The 16,726-nt window shown below is 46.6% G+C and overlaps 1 gene segment (V, D, J or C); it reads right to left on the bottom strand.

Moving 5' to 3' along the window:
- Window positions 1-1,766: 1,766 nt before the first annotated feature.
- LOC140419496 (Ig heavy chain C region, membrane-bound form-like) overlaps window positions 1,767-16,726 on the bottom strand; it is a 43,269-nt gene continuing 28,309 nt past the window's right edge. Inside the window, 4 exon segments of the C gene segment in view lie at window positions 1,767-2,137; window positions 2,278-2,405; window positions 5,437-5,766; window positions 15,578-15,812. Of these exon segments, the coding sequence occupies window positions 2,129-2,137; window positions 2,278-2,405; window positions 5,437-5,587 (288 nt within the window).

The following is a 16,726-nucleotide window of genomic DNA, read 5'->3' as shown; positions in this document are numbered from 1 at the left end:
TGTTTGTTCTCACTGGAACGACAGAGGTTGAGGGGCGACCTGATAGAGGTCTACAAAATTATGAGGGGCATAGACAGAGTGGATAGTCAGAGGCTTTTTCCCAGGGTAGAGGGGTCAATTACTAGGGGGTATAGGTTTAAGGTGCGAGGGGCAAGGTTTGGAGGAGATGTACGAGGCAAGTTTTTTACACAGAGGGTAGTGGGTGCCTGGAATTCGCTGCCGGAGGAGGTAGTGGAAGCAGGGACAATAGTGACATTGAAGAGGCTTGTTGACAAATACATGAAAAGGTTGGGAATAGAGGGATACGGACCCAGAAAGTGTAGAAGATTTCAGTTCAGACAGGCAGCATGGTCGTCACAGGCTTTGAGGGCCGAAGGGCCTGTTCCTGTGCTGTACTTTTCTTTGTTCTTAGTGGTTAGCACCGTTGCTTCACAGTTCGAGGGTTCCAGATTCGATGTCCAGCTAGGGTCACTGTCTGTGCGGATTCTGCATGTTCTCCTTGTGGGTTTCCTCCGGGTGCTCCGGTTTCCTCCCACAAGTCCCGAAAGACGTTCTGTTGGGTGAATTGGGCATTCTGAATTCTCCCTCTCTGTACCCAAACATGCGCCGGAATGTGCTAACTAGGGGCTTTTCATAGTAACTTAATTGCAGTGTTAATGTAAGCCTACTTGGTTGAATAAAAATTATTATTATGGGGGGTTCGGTGGTTACTCTGGCTGCCGACTTCTGTTCCGTGGTCTTGTCTGTTCCCAGTGGCCCTGCAGAGGGAGCATGTGGTATCCACCGGAATGCTTGACACCTTCCACACCCAGTAGATACCTCAGCGGACAGAGTGTTTCAGAGACATTGGGAACAATATTCTGGTTCAGTTAGGAAGGTTCCCGACACTTTTGTTGGGGCTTCTAGATGATTTTGGTCTTTTATTTTGACTGGACCACATGCTTGGGAAAAGCAAGAGAGGAAAGAAGGTTCGATAGAAACTAAAATGATCTGTTTTGAATTTCTATCCTATTCTTACAGTGATCATTTTTGTAAACTTCTTTTTCAGGCATTAGAACGGGAGGATTGGCAGTTGCACAACTCGAACCAAATATAACATCGAGATCTGACAGTCACTCAATTCATTAGGATCTAAATATCACAAACTGTCAATGTGCTTGTCTGTTCTGACTGTGGGAAGAGATTTCAAACATCAGTGTGACTGGAAACGCCCCGAGACACACACCCACCTGAGTGGGAGTGTTCCAGTGAACTGACTGTGGGAAGAGCTTTAACCAGTTACACAGCCTGAAAAATCATCTTGTTTCCTCTTGTGGGAGAGTCTAGGACCAAAGGGCATAATCTCAGAGTAAGGGGTCTCAAATTTAGGACAGAGATGAGGAGACATTTCTTCTCTCAGAGGGCAGTGAATCCGTGGAATTCTTTAGCTGGCATTCTGTCTCTGGAGTTTACCAAAATAAGGCAAAGGCGAAGGTGTCGTTACCCGGATTGGCCGCCTGGTGGCGCAGTGGCGCTTTCACTGGGGCCTTGAGTTCAGAAACATCCCAGACAGGACTGGTGAGAAATATCTGTCTGGGAAAGGGGAGAAAACTGTGTAATCGGGGAAATGGAGCGGTGCCGATGGGCCTGAGAGAAAGGAGTTCAGCAAAGTCTTATTTTCTTCATTTTTCATTCAATATTTATTACAATTTCAGAGAAAATATTACACAAAAGTTTATTTTGATGTTTACAAAAGGGAACATAACGATTGAGGGTCACAGTGAGAACAGAACACATGCCTTCTGAGCTGCCAAATGTATGTACAACTGTAACAGACACCAGAAAGAGAGGACAGGAGCTCAACATAAAGGGAAGGCAACTGTTGTAAATAAGGAACGAGATAAGTTACTTATTTAGACATAACATTGAGAGAAATTATTAGCTACAATTACATTACAGCCAAAATTATCTCGTACATTTCAAACTGAAAAGCAGAAATACTGTCCATGATTGTCTCAGTTACAGATGCAGAATAATTAACTGAGAGGATTTTACTGTGAGAGTCACCAAGAGGAGATATTGTATTTGTGTCACACACAGATCATAATAAACAGCTGAGGAAAATCTACAGCGCCCGAAAGTCAACCGATCACTTGATCTGTAAAAGAGAGAGAAAATGATGAAGCAGATGTTTATGATCTGGGACATTGATGTTAGAGTTTTTAATCAATCAAACATTTAGAGATTTTTGAAACGGCTTCTGTCAGTTTGAAGTGTGAGTGGATTGAATCTTCTCACCTTCACCAGAGTGACTGCAGCGCTGTAGGAAATGCTCAGGAAGAACAGGGTGATGAATGTGGAAGCGGTTGTCCAGATGTTGCCGTTATCATCCTCATTGTCTTCAGTCCAGATGCGCTCTGTGGTATCTACGGGGATAGAGCCGAATAAATATAATTAGCTTGTTTATTAATCCAGGATATATTTTTAATATTCTCGCTTCATTTTCTCCCGCTGTTAATTCATTCTTTAATATATTTGTCATTGCATATCTACTGTTGAGTTTGTGACACTCAGAAATCGATCTCTGTGACTTTTTTCTTCCAATTAAGGGGCAAGTTAGCGTAGCCAATCCACCTACCCTGCACATCTTTGGGTTGTCGGGGTGAGACCCACGGGTCATGGAGAAACTCCACTGGGACAGAGACCCAGGAGCGGGATCAACCCCAGGTCCATGGTGGCGTGAGGCTGCAGTGCTAACCACTATGCCACCGTGCCGCCATTGCCTGCCGTTTGTGTTTGTTCCTTAGCTTTTGTGTCTGTGTAGATGCGAAATTCGTGTTTCTTTACTCTTCTTTTGTGTGTCCCGATGTCTTTATAAGTGTCATTGTGTGTGTTCATGTGTCAGTTAGTATTGATCTCTGTATTTGTGTGTCAGCGTCTGTATGGGAACTTTGTTTATCTTCTGTTAATGTGTATATATGAGTGTTTGATTGTGTGTGTTTGTGTGTTGAAGTCTATGTTTATATATTAATGCCTGTGTTAATATCAGTTTATACTTCCCTTTCCAGTAATAAAAGTGTTAATGTGTCTTTATACGTTCAACATGCATGTCAGTGTCTTAATGTTTGTGTCTGGATAAGTGCGTTTGTGTGTGTTTGTTCATGTGTGTATTTCATCATAGAATCATTATCGTAAAATCCCTACTGTTCCGAACGAGGCCATTCGGCCCATTGAGTCTGCACCGACCCTCCGAAAGAGCATTCTACCTGGACGCATGCCCCTGCCCTGTCCCCAGAACCTCGTAACCCCACCTCACGTTGTGGGCACTAAGGGGTAATATAGCATGGCCAATCCACCTAACCTGCACATCTTTGGACTGTGGGAGGAAACTGGAGCACGCGGTGGAAACAGGAATAGACCCGGGAGAACGTGGAAACTCCACACCGACAATCACCCGAGGCTGGAATTGAACCCGGGTTTATGGCGCTGTGAGGCAGCAGTGCGATTTATGCGTCGATGGTTGTTTCTAACTATCTATTGATGTGTATTGATGACCCCATGTGTATTCATGTGTGTTCGTGTCAATGTGTGTCCGAATCTGCTAATATGGTCCACGTGTGCCCATTAGTGTGTTAATGTGGATTATTGTCTCTGTTTGAATGGAAATATTTCTGTCATCGTAAAATTCTGCTAATGTACATGTTATTGGTTACATTTGTGTTTCATATTCTTCTGTCAGCCTACTTGTCTGGTTTTGTATGTTTGTGTATCTGTGTGGACATGTGGTTGTATATGTCTGTGTACATTTGTGTAGCCGCTTGTGTGTGGATTTGTGTGTGTGGCTGCACGTGTGTATGTGTGTGTATAAACATGTGTCTTTTTGTGTTTATGTGCATGTTTGTGAATTTTTGCGCATGTTTGCGTGTGTTTTTGTGTCAAAATATGTGTGGTTCGTTGTGCGTGGGTGTATATTCATGCATGTGTTTCTATGTGTGTGTCTATGTGTGTGTTTGTGTCTACGCGTGAGCGTGTGTGGGTCTGTGTGCATGTGTGTGTAGTGTTTGTGTCTTAATCTGTCTGTGTGTTTGTATCAGCTGCCTGTCGCTTTGCCAGTTGTGGGTATTATTGATACCGATGTAGAATATGTTGAACTTTCTGCTTATAAATGTGTTTTCTGTGAGTTGCAAGCTGCCATCAGGTGACCGAATGCAAAAATACAAGGAGGTGCCTCAGTAGAGAACAGTGAAAACCCAGGGAGAATTCAATCACCAGTCTGGATTTAGATTATGGGGAATCAGTTTTAGCATACTGATAAGACGAACAAGAGTGCTAAAACAATTATGTTGCACAAATAGATACTTTCAGAACATCTTTGTCATTGTGGCCTTTTAAACCCTTCAGCCAGTAAGCTACATGCCGTCTTGTAATGTCAGTAACTGAGTTCTTAGTCTAGAGAAGGGTTTACTTCCAAACTCCCTGCTTGGGGACTGGGAAGATATTGAGTTAATAATCTCCCTCTCTCTGGTCAGCTCAGCAAATTGCCTTTGGGTTCTCCCTGCTGGAGGTGGAGATAGAGGGAGTTCACTCATCACCTTCCTCCTCTTTTGGTCGGGAATGTGGAGGTAAAATGGGTTAGTATTGCCCCTTTGCTCTCTTTGTTGGGGAAGTGTGGGTACAGTGGATTAAATAATGCCGCTCCACTCATTGTTGGAAGCGGGTGTACAGTGGGTTAACTAATGCCCCTCCCCCTCTCTCTGTTGGGAAAGGGGGCGCACAGTGGATTACCTAACGCCCCTCCCCCTTACTCTGTTGGGTAAGTGGGGAGACAGTGGAATAACTAATGCCTCTCCCCCTCTCTGTTGGGTAAGTGGGGGTGCAGTGGATTGACTAATGCCCCTCCCCCTCTCTTTGTTGGGGAAGTGGGGAGACAGTGGATTAACAATTTCCCTTTCCCCTCTCTTTGACTGGGGATTGTTGGTCCATGTTTCTGTGTGACCCTCAATTCAGTTCCCAGTGGGTGTGATGCAGCAACTTAAAGCTGACATTAATTTTAATGGGATGGACAATGGGAGAAGCAGGAACACCGAGGTCTAAATATGATGGGTTTGTTTGTCTGAAATGGGGAATTGTCCGATTTCTCCTCAGCCGGAGGAAAGTAAATTAATCCTGTAATGAATGAGTTTCATTCTGTCTCTAACCCAGGGTGCATCTGAGCTGGGAGCACTGGTTGTATCAGACCTGGGGCTGAGACCTGTAGAAATCCGGGTCTCATTGAACAGATCTAATATCAGCAAAGTGGAAGCTCCATTAATTAAGCGGCTGTGCATTTAAATCACAATTGGAGGAAAAAGTTTTTATTATTTTTATTTTAGTTCGAAATGCAATTGATAGATTCTCATTGACATGAATTAACGGTGTCCATCAGAGCGAGGGAAATGTTCACAAAACTGGGTTTACCGCTGGATTTATCAACCGTTCTGTTGATGATCTTCAAGGGGATGGCTTCATGTCCCACCACCCAGGAGTAAGAAGCGCCGCTGGCCCACTCCTCCGCTGCAATGGATAACAGGCTGTACATGAAGAAGGAGCTATTGCCGTTCTCCGCCATCACCTCGGTGTTCTTGTAGTTCCCGGGATTCACCGGCTTGTCATTGACGGTCCACTTGACGAAGATCTCTCGGGGGGAGAAACCTCTCACTAAGCAGCTGAGGGAGACGAATCTCTGAGCGGAGACGTCTTCAGCCGAGGGCAGGAGGACAGAGACGGACGGTTCCCGCGGATTGGGATCTTCAGAAAATGTACAATAAATGTCAATAAAATGGGGAATTCTGGAGACATTGGAACCGCGGGTCAGATGTGAGAGAAATGTGTTTTGTGTTGGATTTTAAAGGTTTCCATTTCCCAGTTTGGGATCTGTCCGGTTTCATAGCTCGGAGCTGAGGTGGACACAATAATTTTCGCTGAGAATTTACGGATATTGGATTCGAAAGTTTCAGAAAGTGTACAGCAGGGAAACAGGCCATTCGGCCCGCCTGTTCTGTGCTGGTGTATAAACTCCACTCCAGGCTCCTCCCACCTTACCCCAAGAGGATTGGGAAACTGCCAATGTAACACCCTTATTCAAAAGGGAGGGAATCAAAAACGGGTAACTATAGGCCAGGGACAACAATAGCTGAGCATTTAAGCATACAGAGTGTAATCAAGCTGGTTCTGCCCGGCTTCGTGAAGGGTAAATCATGCCTGACAAATTTATTGCAATTCTTTGAGGTGATAACGAGAAGGCGAGAGAGAGGGGGACCAGTAGATTTAATATACATGAATTTCAAAACTGTGTTTAATAAGTGAATGTACTATTGCCATGGCTGCAGATACAAAAATAGAAAGGCAAGTGGTGAGGATTACAGAATATCTACAGAGGGACAGAGACAGCGTAACTTACTGAGTAAAAACTTGGCAGATGAAACATAATGTAGGAAAATGTGAGGTTAGACACTTTGGTAGGAGGAAGAACATAACGGAATATTATTTAGATGGAGAAAGACTGTAGAAAGCTAAAGTAACGGGGGAATTGGGGGTCCTCGTGCAGAAACCACAGGTTCTGCAGGTAATATGGAGACAAATTGAATGTTGACATTTATTTCAAAGGGAATAGAATATAAACATGGGGAAGTCGAGCTAAAACTATGCAAGGCATTAGTTAGTCTGCACCTGGTATACTTTGAATAGTTTTGGTGCCCTTATCTAAGGAAGACAATTGGTTTTGAAGGCAGTCCAGAGAAGGATCACGAGGTTGATTCCGAGTATGGAGGGATTTTCTTCTGGGGAGAGGTTAAGTAGGCTGGGTTGTACTTATTGGAGTTTAGAGGAATGAAGGCAGCCGAATCGAGACATGAAAGATTCTCAGGGAGCTTCTTAGGAGGTTGTTTTCCCTTGTGGGATTTCTGTTTATTTTTCAATGCCTGCCGATTTTCCTGCCAAAAGCTTTTTTCAAAGAGATTGAGGGAAGGATTACTTTGTTCATATGGGGAGGGAAAGTGGCCAGAGTTAGAAAGGTGCTGCTACAGAGGGGAAGGCAGGCAGGGGGTTTGGGTCTTCCGAACCTGATGTATTACTACTGGGCGGTGAATGTGGAGAAGGTGCGGAGCTGGGTCAGTGGGGTTGATTCCCAGTGGATCAGAACGGACGAATGGAGGACAGTTTGTGCAGTGTGTCAGGATTGAAAGCACTAGCATCAGCGCCGCTCCCGATGGCCCCGGGGAAATACTCAGGGAGTCCCGTAATAATAGCTTAATTGAGAATTTGGAGGCAGTTTTGCCAACACTTCGGGTTGGGGGCAGGGTCAAGGGAAATGCCGATTCAGGGAAACCACAGATTTGAGTCAGGGAAGTGGGATGGAAATTTTCGGAAATGGGTGGCGAAGGGGATTAAGACACCAAAAGATTTGTTTCTTCGGGGTCGGTTTGCAAGTTTGAAGGAGCTGGAAGCGAAGTATGGGCTGGAGCAAGGGGAAATGTTTAGATACATGCTTGTTCGGGATTTTGCCAGAAAGGAGATACAGAGCTTCCCGGTGGAGCAGGTCTCCACATTGCTGGAGGAGGTGCCGATGACAGGGGGACTGGAGAAGGGGGTAGTGTCGGCGGTTTACAGAGCTATTTTGGAAGAGGAGAAGGCACCACTGGAAGGGATCAAAGCAAAGTGGGAGGAAGAGTTGGGCGAGCATATGGAGGAGGGGTTCTGGTGTGAGGTGCTCCGGAGAGTGAATGCCTCCACCTCATGCGTAAGTTTGGGGCTGGTACAGCTGAAGGTGGTATACAGAGCACACCTCACGAGGGCGAGGATGAGCCAATTCTTTGAAGGAGTAGAAGATGTGTGTGAACGTTGCGGGCGGGCGGGGGGAGGGGGGGGGCTGCTAATCATGTTCATATGTTTTGGTCCTGTCCAAAGCTAGAGGATTATTGGAAGGAGGATTTTAGGATAATTTCTAAAGTGGTGCACGTGAAACTGGCCCCTATTCGGGGTGTCAGACCACCCAGGGTTGGAAACGCGTGCGGAGGCAGATGTTGTAGCCTTCGCCTTGTTGCTCGCCCAAAGGCAGATCCTGATAGGTTGGAGAGCAACCACTCCACCCTGTGCCCTGGCGTGACGGGGTACCTATTGGAATTCTTGACTCTTGAGAAGGTTAAGTTTGAAGTGAGGGGAAGGATGAAGGGGTTCTACAATTCATGGGCATTATTCATTATGCACTTTCAAGAAGCAGATAACATAGAACATTAGTTGGGGCGGGTGGGTGGGAGGGTTGGGGGGAGGGTGTGTGTGTGTGTTAATGGCGACTATGGGTGATTCCTAATTCCTTTTTGTCATTTGTTTGTGTGAACATGCGGGCTAATGTTTGGGGTTTGGTGGGAGGATGGGATCGTTGTTATTGATATGGGGATTGACATATTTGTTACTGATTATTGTTTATTGTTGGTGGGTGTAAGTTTGGGAGAAAATGTGAAAAAGGAGGAGAATAAAAAAAATATTTTTAATTTTTTTAATAAACAGTGCCAGTGACTGTGAAAGACCCCTAGACGCTACATTCCGGTGCCTGTTTGGGTACACAGAGGGAGAATTCAGAATGTCCATATTACCTAACAGCACGTTTCGGGACATGTGGGAGGAAACCGGAGCACCCAGAGGAAAACCCACGCAGACACGGGGAGAACGTGCAGACTCCACAGACAGTGACCCAAGCTGGGAATCGAACCTGGGACCCTGGAGCTGTGAAGCAGCAGTGCTATACACTGTGCTACCATGCCTCCGATCCCACCCAGCGACAATGCACTGTTTTAATCAGACCCAAGAGTAGATTCAAGATGTCACGCTCAGCACAAGGATACTAGATATTATAGACTGTAAGATCCACAAACTCTGCCAAGATGGCTGCAACTTAACAGGTTATTATGGACATTAAACTGTGGGCAACATTCGATTCTGTGACCAATATTTAGTTAACACGGATCTGAGTAAGGAAACTTTGCAGCCACCTGTGAAGCTTAAATGTCTCGTTGTGTCAGGATGAACCAGCATTTGAGGAATATGAAATCTCGGGACTGTTGGTCTCCAAGTGTCATATTGAACACAGGAGAATGAGCTCGAATTGGGGCAGAGATAAGCGTGAGTGAGCATCGTAAACTGCTATTGTATCGCGGTGTTCTGGGTCTGAGTTTTAACCCTGCAGTTAATAGTCAGGGATGCAGTATAATAAACCCTGAACAAAGCAAATGTGTGTGTGAGAAGCATCTGAAGTACCAGGAACCAGCTGAAACAGCAGAGCTGAATGTCTCCCACTGCAGCCACAGTACTGTACTTATTCCAGCTTCCAAGGCCACCTGAGAACCAACCTCCTGGCTATTCACCTACAAGAAGCTTCAGAGACTCATGAGAATTATTTGTTTCTAAACACGCTTCACTCCAACTAAAGGACCTGCTCAACAAGAAGACAGTAGACCTGCAGAGATATAAAGACTGCAGTCTCCATTCCATTTTCATCATTACAGCTTCAACTTGATCTGTACCTAATTTCTGTGTATGTGTCAGTGAGTGTGAAAGAGACGAGAGACTGAGATGTTCAAACATCCAGGGAAATTGTGTGACAATAAATAACCATCTTCGGTTTAAAAATCACCAGTAAGCCTGCTGCTGAAATGTATTTTAAATAAAGAAAAATCACCCAGAGGGTAAGAAAATATCACACAAACATCCTGATAATGGAGTGGAAAGGAGCACGAATTATAATCAACCGCTGTATAACCCCTTCAGGTAGCTATACAGAGGCTGCAGCCTCTCACACTGAATGTCTACATGCTCCACGGGCTCCCAGGCCACAAACATCAGCTTCAGCCCAGGCGTGGGAGAAACTTTTTAAAAACAAGTTAACCGGCACTGGGACCCAGCTGGGATCAGAAACCTTGTTCTTCCCCCCCCCCCCCCCCAATAAGCTGTTGCGTCACCAAGACGCCAGCGCATGCGCTCTGTTTCCCCAAGATGGCGGCTGTGAAACAGGGCCTGGTCCCGGGAGAGAGCTGACCGGCGGTGATGTGACCTGAGGATCACCACACCTCAGGCAAGGGGCCAGGTTGGGAAGGCGGTGCCTTCAGGAATAACTGGGAAGGTGATGTTTGGTCAGTTGCTGCAGTCTGTGTAGTGAAGGTGCTGTCACAGTGGTGTGAGGTGAGGAAGTACAGGATTATCACCCAGCAATGATCAATTAAGGGGAATGTAAATCCAGCTCAGGCAGCTTTCAGATTGGAAAGGGAGCTAAGGTGTGTCCTCAGAGCTGGTGGTGAAAGCTGCAGCTGGTGAAAGAGTGGCTAAGGAAAATATTGGTCCTTTAGAGGATGAGAAGGGAGATTTAATAATGGGAGATGAGGAAATGGCTGAGGAACTGAACAGGTTTTTTGGGTCGGTCTTCACAGTGGAAGACACAAATAACATGCCAGTGACTGATGGAAATGAGGCTATGACAGGTGTGGACCTTGAGAGGATTGTTTTCACCAAGGAGGTCGTGATGGGCAAGCTAATGGGGCTAAAGGTAGCCAAGTCTCCTGGACCTGATGGAATGCATCCCAGAGTGCTAAAAGAGATGGCTAGGGAAATTGCAAATGCACTAGTGATAATTTACCAAATTCACTAGACTCTGGGGTGGTCCCGGCGGATTGGAAATTAGCAAATGTGACACCACTGCTTAAAAAAGGAGGTAGGCAGAAAGCAGGTAATTATAGGCCAGTGAGCTTAACTTCGGTAGTAGGGAAGATGCTGGAATCTATCATCAAGGAAGAAATGGCGAGGCATCTGGATGGAAATTGTCCCATTGGGCAGACGCAGCATGGGTTCATAAAGGGCAGGTCGTGCCTAACTAATTTAGTGGAATTGTTTGAGGACATTAACAGCGCGGTAGATAACGGGGAGCCAATGGATGTGGTATATCTGGATTTCCAGAAAGCCTTTGACAAGGTGCCACACAAAAGGTTGTTGCACAAGATAAAGATGCATGGCATTCAGGGGAAAGTAGTAGCATGGATAGAGGATTGGTTAATTAATAGAAAGCAAAGAGTGGGGGTTAATGGGTGTTTCTCTGGTTGGCAATCAGTAGCTAGTGGTGTCCCTCAGGGATCAGTGTTGGGCCCACAACTGTTCACAATTTGCATAGATGATTTGGAGTTGGGGACCAACGGCAATGTGTCTAAGTTTGCAGACGACACTAAGATAAGTGGTAAAGCAAAAAGTGCAGATGATACTGGAAGTCTGCAGAGGGATTTGGATAGGCTAAGTGAATGGGCTAGGGTCTGGCAGATGGAATACAATGTTAACAAATGTGAGGTTATCCATTTTGGTAGGAATAACAGCAAAAGGGATTATTATTTAAATGATAAAATATTAAAACATGCTGCTGTGCAGAGAGACCTGGGTGTGCTAGTGCATGAGTCGCAAAAAGTTGGTTTTCAGGTGCAACAGGTGATTAAGAAGGCAAATGGAATTTTGTCCTTCATTGCTAGAGGGATGGAGTTTAAGACTAGGGCGGTTCTGCTGCAATTGTATAAGGTGTTAGTGTGGCCACACCTAGAGTATTGTGTTCAGTTTTGGTCTCCTTACTTGAGAAAGGACGTACTGGCACTGGAGTGTGTGCAGAGGAGATTCACTAGGTTAATCCCAGAGCTGAAGGGGTTGGATTATGAGGAGAGGTTGAGTAGACTGGGACTGTACTCGTTGGAAGTTAGAAGGATGAGGGGGGATCTTCTAGAAACATATAAGATTATGAAGGGAATAGATAGGATAGGTGCGGGCAGGTTGTTTCCACTGGCGGGTGAAAGCAGAACTAGGGGGTATAGCCTCAAAATAAGGGGAAGTAGATTTAGGACTGAGTTTAGGAGGAACTTCTTCACCCAAAGGGTTGTGAATCTATGGAATTCCTTGCCCAGTGAAGCAGTAGAGGCTCCTTCATTCAATGTTTTTAAGATAAAGATAGATAGTTTTTTTGAAGAATAAAGGGATTAAGGGTTCTGGTGTTCGGGCCGGAAAGTGGAGCTGAGTCCACAAAAGATCAGCCATGATCTCATTGAATGGTGGTGCAGGCTCGAGGTGCCAGAAGGCCTACTCCTGCTCCTAGTTCTTATGTTCTTATGAATGTTGTGGCTTTGGCAGTTTCTCTATAATGTCATTCCCTCGCTCCCTCTACCACCGCTATCTTTAGAGTCAGAGAGTTTTACAGCACGGAAATAGGCCCTTCAGCGCATTCATAATAATCTTTATTATTGTCACAAGTAGGCTGACATTAACACTGCAATTAAGTTATTGTGAAAATCCCCTAGTCACCACACTCCGGCGCCTGTTCGGGCACACTGAATGTCCCATTCCTCCCACAAACACGTCTTTTGGGACTTGTGGAAGTCCTCCAACCACTGGGAGGAGACCGGAGCACCCGGAGGAAACGCACATAGTCACAGGGAGAATGTGCAGACTCTGCACAGACAGACTGGGAATTGAACCTGGGTCCCTGACGCTGTGAAGCAACAGTGTTAGCCACTGTGCTACCGTGGCACCCAACATGGCAGCCAGTCCTCGAATAACCTAACGGGAGCCTTAGCCTCCACATCTTCTGACAGGCCGACGACTCGTATGTTCTTTCTCCGACCCTCGGTCCTCCAAGTCCTCCAGGACCTCCGAAAGCCACTTGGTTGGTCTTCAAAGGATTGCATTTTGACAGAGGCATCTTGCTGAACGTTCAGGATTCTCTCCTCCGCTTCATCAAGTCTCTTTTTTTTTCTTTAAAAAAAATAAATTTAGAGTACTCAGTTCATTTTTTCCAATTAAGGAGCAATTTAGCGTGGTCAATCCACCCACCCTGCACATCTTTGGGTTGTGGATGCAAAACCCACGCAAACACGGGGGGAATGTGCAAACTCCACACGGACAGCGACCCAGAGCTGGGATAGAACCTGGGACCTCGGCGCCGTGAGGCAGCAATGATATCCACTGCGCCACCGTGCTGCCAGTATCATCGAGCCTCTTCATGGTGTTTTGCCGCTGGTCCTCATGAGCTCACAGATATTGAGTCAGCACACTCCGCCTCTGGTCAGTAACATGGATAATGCCGGCAGTCATTATTTTCGCCGCCTCCATGAGAGCTCCGGAGAGCGCGGGGTCGAGAGACCTCCCGAGGGTCAGGCCGCTATGTTGAAAAGGTGGCCCCACCCCCACTGAATACACCTGCGCTGTTTTGTCAACAGATTTCTTCACTTCATTTGGCATAATCTTACCAAACTGAACCCTGACGTCTTCCAGGGACATGATAACAATATTAATTTAAAGATCAGATTATAGGTGAGTGGCCCCAAAACCTGCGGAAAAGCAGCTACTCCCGCACCACAAGCCCGACGCCCCGGCACAGACAGATTTCTGATCGATGAACGTGCCGAGGGTTATGGGGAACTGGCAGGTAAATGGAGAGAAAGCTGAGATGAGGAGGGATTTATTTTCTCGAGGATGTGGTGAAGCTTTGAAATTCTGTACCCCAGACGATTTACAGTGCAGAAGGAGTCCATTCGGCCCGTCGAGTCTGCACCGCCCTTGGAAAGAGCACCCTACTTAAGCCCAAGCTTCCACCCGATCCCCGTAACCCAGTAACACCACCTAACCTTTTTGGACACTAAGGGCAATTTAGCATGGCCAATCGACCTAAGCTGCACATCTTTGGACTGTGGGAGGAAACCGGAGCACCTGGAGGAAACCCACGCACACACGGGGAGAACGTGCAGACTCCGCACAGACAGTGAACCAAGCTGGGAATCGAACCTGGGACCCTGGAGCTGTGAAGCAATTGTGCCAACCACTGTGCTACCCAACTGTGCTAACCATTGTGAAATGAGGGATAATGTGGGGAAACGGTGCTGAGGTAGATCAGCCAATGATCCCATTGAATGGTTCAGGCTCAATGGGCCGAATGGCCGACTGCAGCTCATATTTGTTGTGATCTCCTGGACAGGAAGCTGTGAGCTTGGATCTGTCAATCAGCCTGAATCAGCACCTTCAGGAGAATAGGGAGGGTGAATATTAGATACAGCAGAGTGAGAATAGAGGGAGAGTGTGTGGGATGGAGATTTACAGCTTTTGGGGAATAAGAGAGAGGAAAAAATGTGACATAGAAACTAGAATTGTCTGTTCTGAGTTTCTATCCTGTACTGACAGTGATGAATTTTGTAAATTGTTTTTACAGGATATTAGATGAGGAGGAATTACAGACCGATATCTCAGGCATTTCATCTCGATCTGACAGAGTCACCGATTCCCTGGAACATGAATATCATCAGCCTTTGAACCTAGAAGGAGAAATGTTTGTCCGAACTGTCAGCTAAAGATATCAAACATCAGTGTGACTGGAAAAGCCCCGAGACCCACACAACACACACCCGAGTGAGAGTGTTCCAGTGAACTGACTGTGGAAAGAGCTTCAACCAGTTACACAGCCTGAAAAACATAACAATATTCAGAGTGGGGAGAGACCGTACACGTGTTGTGTCTCTGGACGAGGCTTCAACTGATTGTCCCGCCTAGAGAGACACAAAGAGACCCAAAACATGGAGAAACCGTGGAAATGTGGGGACTGTGGGAAGGGATACAAAGCCCCATCAAAGGTGGAAACTCATCGACGTAGTCACACTGGAGAGAGGCCGTTCACCTGCTCTCTGTGTGGGAAGGGATTCAGTGATTCATCCACCCTGCGGACACACCAGCGAGTTCACACTGGGGAGAGGCCATTCACCTGCTCTCAGTGTGGGAAAGGATTTACTCGAGTATCCAAACTACAGACACATCAGCGAGTTCACACTGGGGAGAGGCCGTTCACCTGCTCTCAGTGTGGGAAAGGATTCACTCAGTTATCCGACCTGGGGACACACCAGCGAGTTCACACTGGGGAGAGGCCGTTCTCCTGCTCTCAGTGTGGGAAAGGATTTACTCGAGTATCCAAACTACAGACACACCAGCGAGTTCACACTGGGGAGAGGCCATTCACCTGCTCTCAGTGTGGGAAGGGATTCAGTGATTCATCCAACCTGCAGTCACACCACCGGGTTCACACTGGGGAGAGGCCATTCACCTGCCGTCAGTGTGGGAAGGGATTTACTCAATTATCCACCATGCAGAGACACCAGCGAGTTCACACTGGGGAGAGGCCATTCGCCTGCTCCCAATGTGGGAAGGGATTTATTGATTCATCCAACCTGCGGACACACCAGCGAGTTCACACTGGGGAGAGGCCATTCACATGCTCCCAATGTGGGAAGGGATTTATTGATTCATCCAACCTGCGGAAACATCAGCGAGTTCACACTGGGGAGAGGCCATCCACGTGCTCTTAGTGTGGGAAAGGATTTACTCAATTACCTCAACTGCGGAGACACCAGGGAGTTCACACTCAGAGCAGCCGTCTCGAAGGTCAACCCACGGAAAGCCACTGGCCCGGATGGGGTACCTGGATGAGCACTTCAACCGCTCTTTACTTCAACCTCTCTTTCTATGTCTCTATGTCTCTCTCTTTACAATAATCTGAGGTCCCTACCTGCTTCAAGAAGACGACCATCATCCGTGTACCACAACAAAGCAAAGCAGCGTGCCGAAATGACTATTGTCCAGTGGCTCTGACATCCATCATGATGAAGTGCTTCGAAAGGTTAGTCATGGCACGAATCAACTCCAGCCTCCCGGATTGCCTTGATCCACGACAGTTCGCCTACCGCTACAACAGGTCCACAGCAGGCGCCATCTCCATGGCCCTGCACTCTACCCTGGAACACCTAGATAACAAAGGCACCTATGTCAGACTCCTATTTATCGACTACAGCTCAGCCTTCAACACCATAATTCCTACAAAACTCATCTTCAAACTTCATAGTCTTGGCCTCGGCTCCTCCCTCTGCAACTGGATCCTGAACTTTCTAACCCACAGGCCACAATCAGTAAGATAGGAAACAACACCTCCTCCACGATCATCCTCAATACAAGGCTGTGTCCTCAGCCCCCTACTATACTCCTTATACACCGATGACTGTGTGGATAAATTCCCCACCAACTCGATTTTCAAATTTGCTGATGACACCACCGTAGTGGGTCAGATTTCAAACAATGACGAGACAGAGTACAGGAATGAGATAGAGAATCTGCTGAACTGGTGCGATGACAATAATCTCTCTCTCAGTGTCAACAAAACAAATTAGATTGTCATCGACTTCAGGAAGCGTAGTGGAGAACTTGCCCCTCTCTACATCAATGGGAATGAAATAGAAAGGGTCGAGAGCTTCAAGTTTTTAGGTGTACAGATCACCAGCAACCTGTCCTGGTCTGCCATGCCGACACTCTAGTTAAGAAAGCCCATCAACGACTCTACTTTCTCAGAAGACTAAGGAAATTTGGCATGTCAGCTACGACTCTCACCAACTTCTACAGATGCACCATAGAAAGCATTCTTTCTGGTTGTATCACAGCTTGGTATGGAGTCTGCTCTGCCCAACACCGCAGGAAACTACAAAAGTTCGTGAATGTAGCCCAGTCCATCACGCAAACCAGCCTCCCATCCATTGACTCTATCTATAATTCCCGCTGCCTCGGAAAGGCAGCCAGCATAATTAAGGACCCCACGCACCCCGGACATACTCTCTTCCCCCTTCTTCCGTCAGGAAAAAGAGACCAAAGTTTGAGGTCACGTACCAAA

The sequence above is a fragment of the Scyliorhinus torazame genome, chromosome 5 (genome assembly GCF_047496885.1).
Source record: "Scyliorhinus torazame isolate Kashiwa2021f chromosome 5, sScyTor2.1, whole genome shotgun sequence".
NCBI lineage: Eukaryota > Metazoa > Chordata > Chondrichthyes > Carcharhiniformes > Scyliorhinidae > Scyliorhinus > Scyliorhinus torazame.
The sequence above is the reverse complement of the archived record's forward strand: the minus strand, read 5'-3'. Positions and strand labels throughout refer to the sequence as shown.